Here is a 20074-nt window from a genome sequence, read left to right as displayed (position 1 = left end):
TTGGATGAGTACATTTCCAGCAAATATAAAATTTTGTGTGAACTATCATAATTGTAAGGGTATTGTCATCCCTTGTACTCTCTTGTAATGGTATAGTTCACTCAAAAATGAATATTTTAAAATAAAAATTCATTAATTATTCACCCTCATTAATTATTTACTTTTTTAAAATTTAAGATCTTTATTCATCTTTGAAACACAAATTAAGTTGCTTTTTATAGAAAGACCCCGAAAGTAAATTTTATAAAGCTATTACCCAGAAAGTTAATTTTATCAAACTGCAAGAATTTTTTTTTTGCACACACAAAAAAAATTAAATAGCAGCTTAAACAATTTCTTCTCTTCTGTTTCAGGCTTTGATATGTGTTCAAGAGAGAACTATGTAATCTGTTTCCTTACTACCTTTCTGAGTCTTGAACATGGTAGTTCCGTTGCTTTTTTATAGTCTTTAAAGTTATCAGACATTATATATCTTACTAAAGGACTAAACCTTTTATTAAATAGATGCTACTGCTTTGTTATTCAAGAAATGATCATTGGACTGCATGTGTGAGAGTATATGACAAAAATAACATCTTTACTGCAAATGAGGTGAGCAGCACTCCCCTTTGTACATTTCTCACTTTCATTATCCACCAGTGTCAGTCTTCTCAAAGCATAGCAGATGGAGCTGAAACATTGTTCCTCTTATTAAATCGTACAAACACACATGTGATTTGCCAAAATAAAGCATGACTAAAACATTTCCTGAGGAGATAAACAAGAAAACATTTCTTGAATTTTAAGGAATGAATAGTTGCTTCACACTGGATTAAATAGTATCAATAATTTTGGCTTTATGCTGACACCTTTTCAGAAATAAACCGGCAGAGCAATTTTTCATTCCACGGTCATACTATTAAATTAATCTACTGGACTGATACAACTGCCCAATTTCTGAACATTAATAACCTGAACATGACGTGTTCATACTTAATCACTGGTGCTGCATAAATAAGGATTTACCCTTAAATACATATGCCAGGTAGATTGCTAAATATAATACAAAGTCTAATGCACTCGCCATCAAAATGCTGTTCATGTAAAAATGATGTATTGCAAAACGTCTTAAATATCTCTGTTACATTGGTTCAATGACAAAACGCTTTGCAAAAACATCCATATAATTGCAGAACTTTAATTTTCCACACACCCCAATCTGGTTCTAGTTGTTATTAAAACAAGCAACGTAAATCTCAATGACAAAGTTCAATATCTGCAAGGAGTTCTAAAGCAACACAAACATAAAACATAAGCATCCCAAACCACTGTTTATAAAATGTGTGCCCATAAATGATTTGACATTTATAGGGGTAATTCAGTCCTACAAAAAACTCACCAGCTCTAAATGCCCTCCGAGTCAGTTTGCATGTGTATCCTGTTCGGTCTGAGGCTCACACTGCCTCCCTCTATTAAATATACGAGTGTCTCGCCCACTGCTCTACTCTCTGCACTACTGAGCTGAAGTTTATGTAAGTTAGAGTGTGTGCGCGAGTCGGAAATGCAGCAAAAAGGAGGGTCTATTGTAAGACTAATGGCACTCCTGTTCCTGAAACCTCACCTTTGCATACTTTCAGCAAGCACTGGGGTGACAGAGTGATTACTGCCTGGAAAAGTCATAGACATTTAGTGAAGAAGTGTTTGTGTTTATGCTTCCAGAGCGTTTGGACACTGGTTGCGGCATCTGAGTTTTAAGACAAAGAGCTTTCCTTCACGTTTCAAAGCACAGCTCTCATTCTGTCAGCAAGGGCTTAGTTTTTCAGCAACAAACCCTACCTGTGACCCCGAACAGACAACAACAGAGGTTTCAACAGCATTTTTAACAAAGCTCAGATGAGTAGGGCAGATTCTGTTACATCTCTCTCTATGTCCTCCTTAATGAACTGAGAGCAAAATGTTTCTCAGAAGATGGTAAAAAAATTCCAATCCTCATCGTTTTTCATGTAATGTTTCCAACACATGCCCATTGTTTGCAGGAATTGGAAAAGATTTAATAACTAATTTCCACCCTCTCCTCCTGTTCATACGCAGATAGAGTGAGAAAAAAATAATCAACCAGGCATCGAGCCAGAACAACAGTGGCTAAACTATATAATGAAATAATTTATTAAACACATTATTTTATTGTATAGTACTGTTAAACAATCTCCCATACATTTATTTGATCAAAAACCCAGCAAACAAATTTTTTTAAACATATTGCAGTTAAAAATAAATGTTTTTTATGTTAATAATTAGTCATTTATTTTTGTGATGATACGGTCTGCATTATACAATTTAATTAATTTCTAAATTAATATTTAAAAAAGATACAGTATATACTTTAAAAATACAAATTACTTTTTAAAATTAAAATTATATATTTTATTTAGCCCATATATATATATATTTTTTTTTTTATGTTTATGTTGGGTCAGTATTTATTATATTTTTTTTTTCTCATAAGTTCACCATAAAAATAAATTGATGGTGAGAAAAAAATATGTAAAATATTATCACAGCACACCAGGAACACATTTGTACCTTTTATGTGGTACATACATAAAAGGTACCCAGGGACAGTTTTTTTTTTTTTTTTCAAGTGTACAAAATGCTCATGTTTTTTCAAACCTGCTTTTTTTCATATCCATTCCTATACCTTTCCTCTCGCGTCAAAATCCACTCTCTCCAGACACTTTTAACATTTAAAAGAAAGACTGAAAACAAAGTGATAACAGACGACCAACTATACAGTCCAATGGACAAAACTGACGTTTATATGAAGGGCTGCCCAGAGGACATCATATTTTTAGTCATTCCTCTTTCAGCACCATTAGACAGACACCAACAACACAGATAAAAGTCCCTGAGCAGGTCAGCTTTATTCAACCAATGAGAGACTTAAGCACTGCTGCAGCCAAGTTTACACCTCTAAGCTCTTCACTAATGGTATTCTGTTTACAAGCTAACCCATGAGGAGGGTATAAATACACCAGGTCTCTAGGATACAAGACACTCTCCTCAAACTCTTTCACTTTGTGTTTTAGTAGGATAAGAAGAATTGACTGCAAGTCAGCATCACTCAGTGTACAATGTCAGTGCGTGCTTTTGTTTTATATACATTGAAATAGTCGAAATAAATTGCAAGCAATCTTAGGTAAAGCAGGTAATAACAAATCAACAATACAATGAAATTTTCGCCTAAAAGATTGGGGTCAGTAAGATAAAAAACAACAACTGTATTTTTGTTATTGTTATACCTTACGACCTCTTTTCTATGTATTTTAAAATGTATTCAATTATTGAATTGAATTCTTGAATTTTCATTACTGTCATTACTCCCGTCTTTAGTGGCACATGATCCTCTCCGCTCAGTTATTAATAATGGGTGTTGTAATCAGCGTGGGAACAATTGATGTGATTTTCATTAGGGTGGTGAATAGAAAATTCTTAAGAACAACATTTATGTAAAATAGAAATGTTTTTAAACGTTATAAATGTCTTTGCACTTACGTTTGATCAATTTAACATGCCTTTATAAAAGTATTAATTTATTATTTTTATGTAAAAAAAACATTTTATGCCCTAACCTTTTAAATGGTAGTCTATCACAGTTTCCACAAAAGTATTAGGCAACTGTTTTTAAGATGGACAATTATAAGAATTGTTTCTTGAGCGGCAAATGCGCATGTTAAAATGAGTTCATTCGACTGGGAGTAATAACCGCTGTAAATTCAGCTTTGCCATCAAGAATAAATTACATTTAAAATGCATTAGCATAATAATATTTCGCAATATTGTTGTTTTTACTGTAATGCACTGTTTACTGTAACAATTAAAAATCTCAATTATTTTGAACTATGCATTCATTGATTTGCAGAAGACGTAAAGGATGTATTTGAACTGTCTCCGTCGGTGTTTTGATTTAAAACAAAAAGGCTGCCAAAAGGATGTGACACCTAAGAGCAGCTCAGTGCATGGAGAGACACAGATGTAACGGTGGCGGTGGAGGGCTCCTAGGTTGACAAAGCCAAGCTGATTGATCTAGTTCACTTGTGCCCTGAAGCAGGGTCCTCTGGACTGCCATGCTGCAATGGTTCACTACACTCTCAGTGAGCATGTGCAGCGCACGTCGCAAACAGCACAGATGAGAGGTGGAGAATTTCATTATGGTCCTGAGAAGGATCTCTTCTCCGCTGTTTGCTCCTATTTAGAGCTTCTCAATGGGCAAAGACAGGCACAGAGACGGGGAGCCATGGTGGGGTGGTTCAGAGAGAAGGAATGGGGATGCTAATCTCATTTTTTTATGCTGTTGCAAAACTTGACATCATCGCTAGCGGCTTGTGGACCAGGCAGTGCACCAAATTACCAGCCGTTCCGGGCAGTCTATTAATTAACCAGTGACAAATCTAATCTAAATCCATAATTTATCCCTGACTGAAAATGCCCATTATAAAGTATATTATGATACAGCGGATTCACCTTAAGGCCTGTTTTAAAACAGGAGGAATTCACGTCTACGATTCAGTTGGTTACAAAGATACCGAGAATTACATGAGAAAATAAAAAAGCACTCAAAACATTAGCGGAAGTCGAGCCAAAGAGAAACAGTGCGGCGCGTTCAAGACAGGGGCTTTTGATCGGTTAGATCTGGCTTGTTTGGCAGCAGCTGAAGCATTGGAAAGTTTAGTGTTGTCCTTGTATGACAGCTACAAGATGCTTTCGTGATTTGACTGCATCTGTTAGAGTTATCCAAAAGGACAGTTTCAGTCAAGCATAAAGATGACGTATTCTGTGTTCAGTGCTGCGCAGTAACAGCTATTAAAAAAATGTACATTTTCAAACGAGAATGCACATAGTAAACTGTGCTATGACATAGCACTCAGTAGTAATAAAAATATATGTGCATTAGTCTGTTCTTGGCTCATTATGCACCTTTAAGAAATTTGTCACTGCCAAAACTCCAGTTCATCATATTCTAATTCAACACAGTTCTGTAGTTGGATTAAAATTGCATCAAATATATATATATATATTTTTGTAATAAATTGTTATTATTTTCACATAAACATCATATAGGATCTCCTCTTGCAAAAAAAAAAAAAAAAAAAACAGACAATAAATAATAAATGAAAAATTGGAAATTGCATAAAATACTAAATCATAGTACATTATACATTTAGCCTTTTACTTCTACAAATATACATTCATTCATGAATATACTTCATAACCTGGTGTGCAGTATGCATAGTTTATTTGTTGTCACGTTTCATGGAAAGACTCGAGACTCAAAAGTACAAAAACTTAAACAGATTTAATTATCTTTTAGCAAAATAAATATACAAAAGCCAAAACAAAAACCACGAAAAGAGCTCGGGAACAAAACAGAGTAACGTTGAAACATAGTAACGTTGAAACTTAGTAACTTTGATAATCCGACAACCGTGAACACAGAACACAGGGTTTATATACACAAGGAAATGAACTAAATTAACAAGACACGGCTGAAGACAATTAAACACAATGGGAAGGCAGGGCACAGACAACACGTGGCTCGAGACAAAAACAATAACAAAAGTCCAGAGTGTGACATAATGCCCCCCTCCCGGAAGGTGCGTCCTCGCACCCAAAGTAACAACAAACAAAAAACAACAACAACTCGGAACTGGGAATACCGGATCTTGGGAGGAGGTTCCGGTGGAGGACGACCCCCAGGAGGGGGCAAGCAGACAGGAGTCCAGGGGGGCACAGAAGGAGGGAGGAGCCAGGAGGACACAGGAGGAGTCCGGGCAGGAGGAGATCCAGAGCCCAGCCATGATGGTCCATGGTGGCGCCGAAGGAGGAGGAGCCATGGAGGAGGAGCGGCCATCGACTCCATGGGTCCGACCGACGGCGGAGCAGGTGGTGCAGAAGACTGAGGCCGGGCGGAGAGCCGAAGAGCCAAGGTGACGTCGAGGCGCTGGAGGTCGAGCGACGCCGCCGGCCGGCGACTGACACGAGACGGGGACAGGAAGGGCGCTGCGGAGCCAGAGCGACTGAGGACTGAGGTGGAGCCGAGGGAAGGAGGAGCCTGACAGAGCCGGTGGGATGGAGGGACGAGGCGGCCGGAGGAGAGAATCCCGAGGCGGCGGATGGTCGACGACAGACCAAGGCGGAGCCGGAGGGACGATGGAGCCTGGTGGAGCTGGTGGACTGACGGACCACGGTGGAGAGGAGGGAGCTAGAAGCCCAGGGGAGCCGACGGGTCTCACGAGGCGAGGAGGAGTCCGGGACTCGGAGGCGGGACGGTGAGGCGAGGATCGTCCACCCTCGGCGGCGATGGGGACCGGCAGACCCGTGGTGAGCTCGTGATGGAGAGCTGAGGATGAGCGCAGGGGCTGCTGGGATCCATCGTCATGGTGTGACTAGGGTGGGAGGGTGGGAAAACTGGAAGCCACGAGCGCGGGCACTGGAACTCGGGGCGCTGGGCGCGGGCACTGGAACTCGGGGCGCTCGGGCGCGGGCACTGGAACTCGGGGAGCGCTGGGGCGCGGGCACTGGAACTCGGGGCGCTCGGGCGCGGGCACTGGAACTCGGAGGCGCTGGGCGCGCGGCACTGGAACTCGAGGAGCGCTCGGGCGCGGGCACTGGAACTCGGGAGCGCTGGGCGCGGGCACTGGAACTCGGGGAGCGCACAGGAACAGTCTCTAGGATGCTAACAGGACGGCTGGGCGGGGCCAGCGGGCTAACAGGACGGCTGGGCGGGGCCAACGGGCTAACAGGACGGCTGGGCGGGGCCAGCGGGCTAACAGGACGGCTGGGCGGGGCCAGCGGGCTAACAGGACGGCTGGGCGGGGCCAGCGGGCTAACAGGACGGCTGGGCGGGGCCAGCAACTCAGGATACACGGGAGGTGCCCAGTCTAAGTCCATATCATCCAGTTCCTCTTTTAGATCCAGCAGCCCCAGGTGGATGATCAGCTCATCCTCAGCCGACGTGCAGTGGGCGGAGCTCCACTCCGCGCTTTCGCTGTCGGCCGTCTCCACCGCGGCAAGCTCTGATGCCCGCTCACGCACCTGGTCTGTCGCAATCGGCTCGGGTCCGGTGGCGCTCCACGGCTCTGTCGCTCTCCTCAGCGATGGTTCCGTGGTCGTCCCCGGCTCAGCGATTGCGCCCTCCGTGGGCACAGGCCTGGCCTCCGCGACGCGGGGAGATGATGGGCTGGGTTCTGGATCTGGAGTGGGGCTGGTGTCGTTGTCCTCCAGCGCAACCGTTATCGGCGAGTTGCAGGACACCAGCACCCACTCGATGTACGCGGCGACGCTCTCTCGAGGGCCGTCCCCGGACAGCTTTGCTCGTGTGGTGGTGTTCAGTCCGCGGAAGTGAATCGAGCACAAAAAGCCGTCCGGGAAGCGCGAGTAGTTCGCGAGGGCGAGGAAGTCCTTAGTATAGCCCTCGAGAGAGCGATCCTCCTGCTCCAGCAGGAGGATGAGGAAATTTGGTCGTTGTAGGGGGAATCCATGAAAAACAAACCCAAAAACAAAAAGGGGAAAAAACGCCGCTTTACTTTTATGGTCGGATTATCCTGTCACGTTTTCGCGGGAAAGACTCGAGACTCGAAAGTACAAAAAACTTAAACAGATTTAATTCTTTTTTTAGCAAAATAAATATACAAAAGCCAAAACAAAAACCACGAAAAAGAGCTCGGGAACAAAACAGAGAAACATAGTAACGTTGAAACTTAGTAACTTTGATAATCCGACAACCGTGAACACAGAACACAGGGTTTATATACACAAGGAAATGAACTAAATTAACAAGACACGGCTGAAGACAATTAAACACAATGGGAAGGCAGGGCACAGACAACACGTGGCTCGAGACAAAAACAATAACAAAAGTCCAGAGTGTGACAATTTGTCATCATTAAGGCCTTTTTTAACAACATTTTTCAAATATTTTCATAAGTTTTAACCTTCCAGGAAAGAGCTAGTTTTGAAATGCTATGTTAATTTTGCATTTAGTATGCTTGTCATGTCTGCTTATGCTGGGTCCCCTGTCACATATTTAAACTTTGTAGGTACTTTCACTGTAACTTTTGCTAAATTGGCATGACTGTAACTCCCTGAAAATACCCTAAAAATAGTAAAACCAGCTATCTGGTGCTAGCCAGGAAACCACAAAATCATACTTTGAGAAAGTATCTCCTTTCGTGTCTCTATATGTGCGCAGAGCAAAAAAAAAAAAAAAAAAAAAACATACGCTATGGAGAAAGAAAAACCGAATCATGCTATTTTTTAAATAATGCATGACCTCCACCTATGGTATTGGATAACCTCAGGACACACTCTCATTTAATACTACACACCACTCCTGCCGGTTACAACACTTCAGCCTTTAACATCGTGAATGACTGAATGTCCCAGATTGACTTTACTCAGGCTTTAAACAGAATCCTAATAAAATGTGATAATTCAGTGGCTTGACTAACTGAAAATAAAACACAAACAGCTCAACAGAATTATTATTTTAAACAGATAAACTCCAGCTGCCAAATGGTCATTAATGAATAGACTTTCCTGACTATAATGAGTAGGAAATAAATTCTCTAAGAAGAAGGATAGCACAACCTGAGTAAGAGCTATTGCCGTCTTCTCCCTCCAGTCACCTCTAAGTCTCATTATAGGCAGTTTTCGTTGTGGGGGGGAGGGATGTGTATCTTTAATAACTCCGTCTGAAGAGGCCAAGCTAAGCAGCCTGTGGTGTATATCTTGGCCCGCTCTGGTTTTGAAGTAGTGTGGCTCTGACAACAGTGAGCACTGATATTCCTGGGCTAAGCTACTACATAACCGGACAAACCGGACTTGATTGGAGATTAGACTGAACGCATGCTCACAGCAGCTTTAAACTCCAAATCATTATCAGAAAATTGCACAGAAGTGGCCAGTATATTAACCAGTTTTCTGCGGTTCCTCCATGCAGAACGTGCCGCTGAATGACAGGAATGTTAATGTGGACATGGGACTGAGTCTTGGGTAAAAAAAAATGAGCTCTGTAATTTCCAACACTGTTTTTTTTAGGTTGTTGCGCCCTGCGTACTGCATGTTTTTTTCGAACTGTTTGGTCCGAAGCTGTGAGATTGCCATAGAGCTAAGCTGGTGGCAGGGACAAAAACGAGGTTGGACAGGGCAGCAGAGAGGAATGGGACGAGACAGGCGCACATCCTGTGTGAGATCACACTGATGTCAAACCATATCACTTCCTGCTGATTAAGCTGACGTAACGGCACATGAAGATCTGGCTAATTCCTGCATTACATTAGTGCTTCAGTGGCAGATGCAGGGAGGTTATATAACTGCAGAGCATTAAAGTTAAGTTCACTAGCGAGATGAAGACATCTTTAATTTCTGTGTACAATAAGCAGTTTAGTAAGATGATCAAGTGAAATTTTAAGCTTTGATGATTAAACTTGACCACATTTTGTATGTAGGATAAAAGTCGCAAAAGTGAAGGGAGGGAGTTGCTTTAAAAAAGCATCATGTTTTTCTTAGGGTTTGCGATAAGTGTTAAGTGTATCATAAACAGCAAGTTGCTGTTCCAAAAGCTTTTTGGAGAACTTTTGATTTTTCCCATAGAGCTGCAGAGTAGGCGAATGTAATCACGCTATTTAGCAGAGAGAGGCCCAAATTATCGCCAACCTAGCAAAGCATTTCCTCACCCGCTGCACCTCTGCAGCCTAATTATGATTAATGTCACTTCCTTTTCAAACATATTTCTCATTCTTTTCGCTAAGCTAGTATAAAATCAAAGAATCACTATTTCAAAGACTACTTATTTGGTCACGAGCGCAAGTTCAAGCTACAGCAGCTTGAAGCTTGAAGCAGCTACAAACAAGTTAACTACGCTGATATTACTTAATAGTGTTTTTATCTATTTTATATAGAAGGATATTATAATCAAATACGGTAATTGTTTAATCAGAGCAGTCTGCTGCCATTAAAACAGTTTTGAATAAAACAAATCTCAGTTCAGGTCATTTGAAAAGATAAATGTACAATACAGCAAAGACACCCTAATTTATATAAGCAAGTGAAAAATATAAGATGAATTGGTAAAACATAATTGTGAACACTTACATGGACCTTACATGAAATGCTACACATTTGAGACAGAGTACTGTTTTAAATGAAACAATCTGCTAGGATAAAAGAGAAAGAGAGAGGACCAGTTTGGTTATTGTGTTTATTTTACATTATTTGCTTATTTTACAAACTGTAACAACTGGTTGAGCTATACGTACCTATAAAAATACCCACTTACTGGAAAAACTATGCTAATATGAAAGTGTCACAAAAGTCTCACTTTTTATAGGTTAACAACATCCCACCACAAACGGAGTATAAAAGCAGTCACTCAGTGGCCTTGGTTCCAGAATTCAATTTCAATTATTTTTTCCCGGGATATTAAAACCTATTAGTTTTAAGAGTTATAAGCCAATAACCAAACCAAACAGCTACAGGGTGAATCCCATTAAAAGCTTGAAGTAATGAATGAAAGAATGAATTTAGGGAAAAAATTAGGAAGGTTTTTGAAAAAGTATTTGAAAATTGGTCAAAAAGTCAAATGTCTTTGAAGGATATTGATGTTTTGTTGGGTAACTCTATTGTTAAACAAAGTTATTTAAGGAAAAAATAACTGTTGCACTATTACAGTAAAAGTGATTGGTTACAAAAGGATAGACCACACCCCAATTTATTTATTTATTTATTTATTATTTTATTTATTTATTTATTTATTTATTTATTTTTGCTCATTACAAAGCTTTAGGCTTTCGCAAAAACAGGTGTGATATCTCAGGTGCACCTTTTGCTAAAAATGCATCTTGGAGTTCAGCTGAATAGGAAAAAATGCATTCTTAATAAACAAGAACTGCAGTTCAGCGCACATATAGCCGCAAGAAAAAGGCTTTACAATTAGGTGTCAGTTCATGGAGGCAATTGGAGCTGCAGGTTTTTCAGAGGAATCTCTTTCAGCACATTTGGAGCCTCTGAGGGAAGAAAGAACTCTAAGAGTCCGCACGGTGTTGGATTCTGTGCCTGTGGAAATGTCATGTACTGGATCTGCAGTGGCGTGGCAAGATTGGTGCTGTCTCTGGGATAAATCTCGGTTTTAATAGACCTGACCGAGGGAATGGGGGACAGCAGGGGACAGTGCTTCTAAGGCTATGCCTTCAATCTCATACCTCTCCAAGCAGTGTGAGTAAAAATCATTGAAGTGAAAGAAAACTATTTTGGCATTTGAAAGTCACTGGAGACCGATAACATAAATAAGTGCTATACTCATACATATATCACACATACTCAAAAACACATTGGAAAGCATGTAGTAATAGAAATTATATTACTGTTCAGAACATTGGGGTTTAATAAGACATTCAGTCATCAGTGGTTTGGTGCTCAAGAAACATTTCTTATTATTGTCAATGCTGTGCTGCTTATTATTTTTGTGTAAATCTTAAAGCATTTTTTGATTTTAAAAGAACAGTATTACATTTTTTCTTTCAAATAGAATTGTCACGTTAAATCTAGAACGCTTAATTTAATACATCTTTGCTGAATAAAATATTAGTATTATTACTTTAAAATATTATTTACCCCCAAATTGTAAACACTACTGATATAGCAATAGCTATTTAAATAATAGCAAACGTGTGTTCAGGTGGGTCAAAAAATTCTATAGGGTATTAGCCCCACCTATTACCCAGCTTGCTTTGTGTTTGTGTAAATTATTACTAATCTGTAAAAACGAGCAAAATGGCTTATAATTGTATTACTACTAGAACTGGATTTTACATAGCATGTTTGCTATTTGTGTTACCATTATGGATCTTGTATTACAAAGAATATAGTGCTTGATAACGTTCTTTTAAATATTTTTGATAAGGAAACAAGCTTATAAATAATACAGTATGATAGATGTTTTTAAAATCTAAAAATGCAGTAGGTTTTGTGTGAGGGGTAAGTTTAGTGTTAGGCCAAGGGTATAGAAATGCATGATACATTATACATTATACATTTGTATATTATAAAAACCCTTACGAATGTCCCCATAATGATAGGAATACCAGTGAGTATGTGTGTGTTTACAGCAATGAACCACAAGAAAGTCTTTTGTGGAAGGTGTCTGATAAAATATTAATTGATTTGAGAAGCCTCAGTCCCTGTACCCATTAGCTACCATGTGGTTTCTAAACTGACCTAATTAGAGCGGTGACAGTTCTTCAAAACTTTTGCCTAACCGCACTGTCAAAACTTATAAGTCAACGGCTGACATCAATCGAGAGAGCTGCATCACTGCTCTTCTCTTTTCAAATCCTTAACTATTACACAAAGCACACAAGTATGGCATGAATCATTTCTTAAAATATAACATTTTAGAGATTATAAAGTTAATTAAACAGAAAGAGCATCGCTTGATAAAGTCTCATACATTTTTTTCTAATCATTTTATGCTTAAATCAGTATTACAAATACAACCATGTGTTTAGCTACCTATCCAGTCACTGCTTAAACACATGTGTAACTCTTAATGAATCTAGCTGAGAGTTGCTGGTTTGATTAACACCAATGAGATCAAGTGATGTGAGATAATTTGACGATGAGGAGGGAATGTAACTAATCAGCAGAGTGAACAGTGAGGGTCAAGCCCCTGTCTTAATCCCCTTATATAGAAAAGGCATCAGCCAAACAAACTATAGAAGCGCATGCACTCATGTGCTGCAGTCAGGAATACCGTACAATAGCTCCTCAGATGAGCGGATCTAAACTCATGCCAGAACCGTGAGCATATCCGTATGTGTGTGCGTGGTCATATGTCTAATATTTTGTAGTAGTGTGAAACACAAATATCTAATCAGAGAATCAAGATAATGCTAAAACACTAATCAGATTTAGGAAGCATAATACCTGGATTGGAACCCATTAGATTTGTGTCAGAAGGCTTCTGGGGTGGTCTGGTTCTCACCAGGTTGCCCTCACTGCCAGCCCTCATCAACCTCTCCCCGACGACCAGCATGTGCGAGCGACTCCCTGGAGGTTGCTTTCGGGACTGCTTGGAAGGTTTGACCAGACGTGAAGGTTTGGACATCTCTCCAGATTCTCCAGAAGCACGCTGGTAAGAGATCTAATTTCCAAAGTTCTTCCTTCTTTCTGAAGCTTCACACACCTTCACCTGTCCAAACTCTGCAGGTAACCTGACATCCACCTAATTGATTCGCTGTCCTTCTCTGTTAATATTCATTCTTGCTCATGACGAGAGTGAGATGGAGAGTGAAACCACATGAAGTAGTTGATTCCTTGGAGAAAACCATCTGCTCAGCTTGAGGCACCACAGTGAAGACACAACTGAACGCTTGAAGAACTGAATCATTGAAAGAGCTGAGGTTGTTAAACTCTCGCTATGCAGAAACGCACAGCATGCTGATGTCTAATCACTTCTCCCGCTTTGGAGAAATGATCCTTCTAATAATCCAGCACCAGGCAAGCATCAGGCGTCTAATCTACTTGTGTAATTGCTGGTGAAACACAGTGCTCTTAATGCAGATGTAATCTCTGTGTTAAGTCGCCATGCAGATTTAACCAGGGAGGCAGCAGAGATGATCACTGTGTGTCAGTTGGCTTCCTACTGCTATGCATGCAGACCAGAGCCACAGCTAAGTCACACTCGGGCAGTGAGAAAGAGAGAGAGAGAGAGAGAAGGGATAGAGAGGAGAGAGATTTACTCCCATGTGCATGGTTGTGATAGGCTAAGAGCTCTTGTAACCTCCCTCCCCACCTTATCCCTTATATAGTGAAGGCATGTTGTACTGCACTGTAATGATCAGAGCACAGGTAAACCACAGTATCTATCTATCTATCTATCTATCTATCTATCTATCTATCTATCTATCTATCTATCTATCTATCTATCTATCTATCTATCTATCTATCTATCTATCTATCTATCTATCTATCTATCTATCTATCTATCTATCTATCTATCTATCTATCTATCTATCTGTCTATCTATCTAATCTACCTACCTACCTACCTACCTACCTATTGTGCTGTTCAAAAATCTGATTAATTTTGTGGAATCCTTCTGTTTTACATATTTCTTTCATCACAATTTATCTTATATATGTCTTTTTTGTTTCATGTCATACGATTTCTGTAATTACTAATCTTTCTGCTTATGTCAAGAGCTGCGGGTCAGATTAAATTTACATTAATTTTCATCATAAATAATTATTGAATAACTGTTAACTTCTAGTGCTGCATTATCAACATTCATTTTGGCTGAATAAAAGTACTGACTATGAAACTGTTGCATTATTATTATTATTTTTATTTTTTTTTAATTAAAATACTCAACCGCACAGAACATTTATGACTTGTAACAGATCTCAGTTGAGCAGTAATCCCAAATTAATTCACTATCTCAAGCAATATAACTCTAAACATATCATTCATGAATATTAATTGGTTCTGAACTTCCCATTAGAGCAGATAGAGATCCTTTCTTTCCTCACAGGCTTTGCAGCATGATCAGCAATCTCATCAGTCTTCTCCATCCCTTGTTCTGGTTTAGTTTAGAGTCACTCCGGAGGGGAATGGGCCAGACTAATAGCCTTAGTAGGAGGAATGCTTTCTTTGCCTCAACATTCATTGTTTTGAGTAATTGACTTTTTTTCTCAGTAGGTACAGATTTTTTTGGTTTTTTTTAAGTGTTTAATGGCCAGCCTGATAACTGTATTATTACTGAAAAGTGTTACAGTCACTCCGTTACAGCAGATTTAAAATAATTTTCCCCCCAGTTTTTGATTCATAGTAACATAGTCCAGATGGCAGACTTACGTCAATATAAAATGAGTGAGAAAATCAATTATGAACCTTCTATCTCGGATGCAGGGAGTGATGCTATTCAAGTTCAAATTTAGAGGTGTAAAAAAGAGTCAGTGTCACATTACCTTCCATTATATTTCTGGGTAAGCATTAACAGCACTATTTTTAAGTGTGAGAAAATGAAATAGTTTTTTTTTCTTTGTGTAAATATAGAGTTACCAACAGTGGGGATCTGTGCACCTCATTTGCAGAGTAGTGGTTTGAATGATCACACTGTTCACTGAAGGAATAAAAAAATCACATACAAAGATTTCTTTAATTGTTTTTGTTTGCCTGTTCTTTCTTCAACATTGCAAATTAGTGATTTTTAATGATAGCATGAAATTGAAGTTGCAATTGTTTTCTTCTTTCCTATTGTGGGGTATAGTACATCAATGAAAGAGAAAAGCTATGTAGAACTTGTTGACAGCACTAATTATATGTATAATACACACACACATTAGTGCCAACTTTGGCTTCACGATCATCAGTAGGCAGCTGAAAAAGAATGGCTACAAATCCCTCTTTTATGTCGAGTAAGATGTATTAGCACAAAAAAAAAAATTATAAATGAATCTAACAGAAACACATCATAGCCTACTATGGTTTTCAGTTCAGTCTAACTAATAACAACATGAACATTTAAAGATTCAGTTCATCTTATAAATTAGCTTTTTGGTCAAAAGCAAACATTTCCAGTAAACAGTAATATGACATGCAATGACAACATATCACGGACATTTCACAACCAACATGGCCTGCAGCCACGCGATGTCTTGTTTCTCAGATTAAAAGCAAGACAACCCACATCCTCATCTGTTATAGCCATAAAACATCCATGTGTAGCTAGACTCACAGATGCACTGAAGAATCTTGTGGTCACAACAATTAAGTGATGCCTATGTCTCTCTGCCCCCTCCGGCATTTTTTTGTGTCTGTCATGGGTTACTGTGCTCTAATCTGTGCCAAAAATATCTCCCAAGCACATGGTCCAGGGAGTTCATGCTGTCATGGTTCTCTGAAGAACAGCAATAAAATGGCTTTAATAGGTGTTTATTTTCAGCCCGCCCTCGGTTCACATGAGAGCAGGCCTGAGGTCTGAAGAATGAAAGCTAACAGACGTGTAAGAACACAGGATCCTAGACTTTAGCTGTATCTTCGTCTTATGACAGTTTGAATCGTCAGCCTGTCTACGGCATCTGGAGTTGATTTTATTCAAAAGCACACATTCAGCAGTCCTGCCAGACAAACTCAACTGTCAGCGATGTCACATGAGAACAGAAATCGGTGTCTGGTTTTATTATATTGTGGGATAGGAGGAGGTCACTGAGAGACACTGACCACACTGCATTTTTCTCTTATGGTTCACATGCCTTTCTGTGAAAGCTATTTTATTTTATGGGTAACATTGTTATACTAGCAGGTAGTCTTTATAGGTGAAGAAGATTAATTCACACAAGACTTTTATGATTGAGTCACTGAATTACTCACCCAACCCATTTGTTGAAAAGCTTTACTGCATGCTGCTTTGTGTAATACATTGTGCTGTAACATCAAATGTAAAGTATCCTGTTCTTATCTTGTAATCTCATAATTTTAATCAATTATAAAATGTTAATGTCTAAAATATATTATATTATATTGTGCAATATTACGTTGTATTGTTTTGTACTGCATTGCATTGCGTTGTATTATAATTGAGTTAAAGCCCATTGATGATTCGGTGATGTCATCATCTAATAATATCTGTGTAGATTGACATTGTTGATGAAGTTGATGACATTGCCAAATATATATATATATATATATATATATATATATATATATATATATATATATATATATATTATTATATAGTAAGTATCCTCATCTGAGCAAGCCAAAAGGTGACCAAAATATGACCCAAACTTTATTAGTGACAGAAATGGATGAAAAACAAGCAAGAAACAATGCAGTTCTCCTTTGCCAAAATGAACCAACATGTGGTTTAATTCCAGGCAGCACCACAAGTCAGGCTGAACTTCTTTTGAACATCCATCGAATTCCTTCCGCTTGAAGAGAGGAATACATCACATGGTGAAGGAGTTGAAGCTGATCACATTAAATTATATTATACATTACTGGTTGTATAATCTTTGGTCAGTACTATTATGAATTAGTATGCAGGTGCAGAAGAAGAATCTTTCGTTATAGTAGGAGCTCTGAAGGGTCAAGACACAGCGTTGCAGTTTGTTTACTGATGGTTAAACTCTGAGTCGGTAAAAGAAACACAAAATAGCCACAATGGTATCATCACAATTATTAAGCACATTACAGATTTTACAACTTTTTAATGTCAGACAAACATGCATAACTACACAACATCTTATTTCCTGTCTTTAAACCCGAACCAATTCTCCATGATGACTCTAAGTTCATTCCCTGTCCTCTGTTCAAAGGGAACGGGCAGTTCTCCATCCCTGATTGTCTAAGTAAGTTATCAGGAAATGATTTTTCCTTCTCTTAATTTCATTTGCCTTTGTTAGGAGCCAAAGGGTATGTACACACATATGCACACTTGACTGATCTTTGTACTTCCATTGTGTATGTGTGTGTGTGTGTGTGCAGAGGAAGGGGGCACACTGTTGGTGAAAGAAAGTAAGTGACTATGGGCTACAGATCTGCTTATGGGTTATTGATTTTTTCTTTTTTTTTTTTTTTTTACAAAGCTCAGCCTTAGAGAGTAAAGTCCAGCTAGTGTCCATCTCTGTGAGAGAAGAAAAAACAGAGTGGCAAGCAGAGTTCATCAGGGAGGAGATGTCGGTGTCACTACAGTCCTTCCTGTGTTTCTTCTCCATTAGCCACAGTAATATAAATGTCACTTTCTTACCCACCGACAAGATAAAATAGAGCCCTTATTATCTCCTCTGGGGATGAAATGCCGTAGCTGTGTCATGGTCAAAAATAGGCCACCCTGACTTCCCTGAGTAAGACTGGAAGAGTGTACACTGAATATACTGGATGTCTCTTTCCTCAAGCTGCTTATGGCGACACCGCTTGTTAGGAGAAAAAAGGTTATAAGACAAGACTGTAGCATTCTGTTCAAGACGTATAACTCGCAAATGTTGCATATCTTCCGCTTTTTAGCATTTCCAGCAAATGGAATAACAATCATGTCATCTTGTTTTCCGTTCCCAAGAGCGCCATTAACAAAGCCAGAGTTCAGATCGAGAAAGGTGGGCTCAAGTTAATTGTTTTAGGAATGATCCATCCCACAAGCTTACTGATCCATTCATTTTCCAAACTTCTGTAGGATGGTGGAGATAATGGAGTTTACCCAAGTGTCGCGAGCTGTAGGCAGGGCTGTGTCACTCCTAATCCAATCTTCACTCGCAAAGCCTCCACAGTATAATATTTAAGTTAAGCATTAGAAAAAAAGATTCCAGTTAAGCAATTCATATGCATTTATTACTCTCTGATTGGTCGTTAGATTTAAGTCAGGGTAGTGCCATATTTTTAATTTGAAAGTATTGCCAAAATGATTTTTAGCTACATGATTGCCTCATTGATATTGAGAGTGGCGAGTGAGCTGGTTTGTAGGTGGGCTGTCAGTGAGTTGAGCCTTGGAAGCCGAAGAAGTCCATTTTAAATTAACTGGACCCTAATACCAAGTCCAGGTCATTCTCCCCCACTCTCGTTTCTTCCTTTGAAGTCTACTCCTACTCAGCCCGCATTAATATCCATGCGTCTGATGTTCTCTCCCACAGACCTGTGGTCACAGACAAGCTACGGTAAGAGCAGACTGTGGGGGATGGAGAAACAACTATTTCTATCATGTTGAAAACACTTTTTAATTTAATCACCAAAAATGACTCATACCTGGCTGCCCATCATTAACATGAAAAGACTGGGATATATTTATAAAAGAGAACAAAACTGTGCAGAGCACAAAGATAATCAGTCCATATGAATAGAGTTGTATGGTGACTAGTGTTAGGGAGTAACTAGTTGCATTTTTTTTACACACACACACACACACACACACACACACACACACACACACACACACACACACACACACACACACACACACACACACACGCACACACACACATACATAATTCCAAGACATTGTTATATGCCAGTGTATTCTGTCAGTTATGCTTATATATCAGATTTCAAAACAAGTAAAATCTATTAGAAAAGATTTTGAAAAAAATTAGAAAAGTAATGAAATGTAATCACTTTAATAAAGTAATTAAAATAGTTAGGCTACTTATTTTATTTTAGATAGGTTCATTTGAAATCTGTAATCTGTATTACATTTCTAGTGTAACCTTCCCAGCACTGATAGTGACTTATATGTCTTGTCAGTCTCACGCAGAGAAAAACAGTGACTCACACTATTCTGTCAGACTCAAGCTAGAACCTGGGAGCAAAATGACACAAGAATGAAATAGATTCGCTTCTTTTTTTTCGTGAATATGCACTATATACAGTATATCGCTGGAAATTGCACCAAAGTCATGGAATTTATTGGGTTTGAAATTGTAGGAATTAGAGATAAAAGTTTAATTCATATTGTGCTTAGGCATTAATGTGAATGAATTAGAATCATTAGTGAACTTCAGCCTTTCACAGCTGAAGTCAAAGCTGTGGTTTGTTGACAGATGTTCTTGTGCCACTTTTAGAAATGGTCTGCATCTAGCAAGCTTTGTGTCTATCAGTGAGCAACATTTCAATTACGTACCTCTTGGCACATTGTTTTCATAATCAGACACTGGCAGAGAACAAAGGACCTCCTTTGTGTTCAGAAGCCATTAGTTTTAGCAGATATCAGCTCTTTGAGCAGGTTCTTGGCACAGTTTGATCTAAGAGCATTACCAGGATTAAAAAATCCCAGAGGGACAGCGGGCATTCATTGGCAAATATCAGAACCGCAACCTTATAGAACACACAGAGGGACACACACACACAAAGCTACAGTAGAATAATACCTACAAAAAACATGATTACCAAACTGTTATAGATCCTGGGCCGTCAAGCTTTTAGACGATCTTTACAAGATTTTAAGAGTCTAATAATCTAAATCTAAAATATAATCAATATAATATATATTTTTAATTAATTAAAAATATATAGAATAATTACATATATATTACCACTTAAAAGTGAAAAT

At 39.0% G+C, this 20074-nt stretch overlaps 1 protein-coding gene across 2 annotated transcripts in view; it reads right to left on the bottom strand.

Moving 5' to 3' along the window:
• The window catches only part of si:ch211-207d6.2 (sickle tail protein homolog), a 53055-nt gene extending 39491 nt beyond the window's left edge, over positions 1 to 13564 (bottom strand). The window contains exon 1 of one of the 2 annotated variants that reach the window (XM_043216932.1): positions 12961 to 13564. In XM_043216932.1, the coding sequence (XP_043072867.1) occupies positions 12961 to 13141 (181 nt within the window). In that variant the 5' untranslated portion in view covers positions 13142 to 13564. Of the gene's footprint in view, positions 1 to 1378; positions 1502 to 12960 lie in introns of those variants that run through there. The other variant, XM_043216938.1, reaches the window with a different exon arrangement.
• Positions 13565 to 20074: the final 6510 nt, after the last annotated feature.

The sequence above is a fragment of the Puntigrus tetrazona genome, chromosome 2 (genome assembly GCF_018831695.1).
Source record: "Puntigrus tetrazona isolate hp1 chromosome 2, ASM1883169v1, whole genome shotgun sequence".
Lineage (NCBI taxonomy): Eukaryota > Metazoa > Chordata > Actinopteri > Cypriniformes > Cyprinidae > Puntigrus > Puntigrus tetrazona.
Note: the sequence above shows the minus strand (reverse complement) of the source record. Positions and strands in the feature narration are given on the sequence as shown.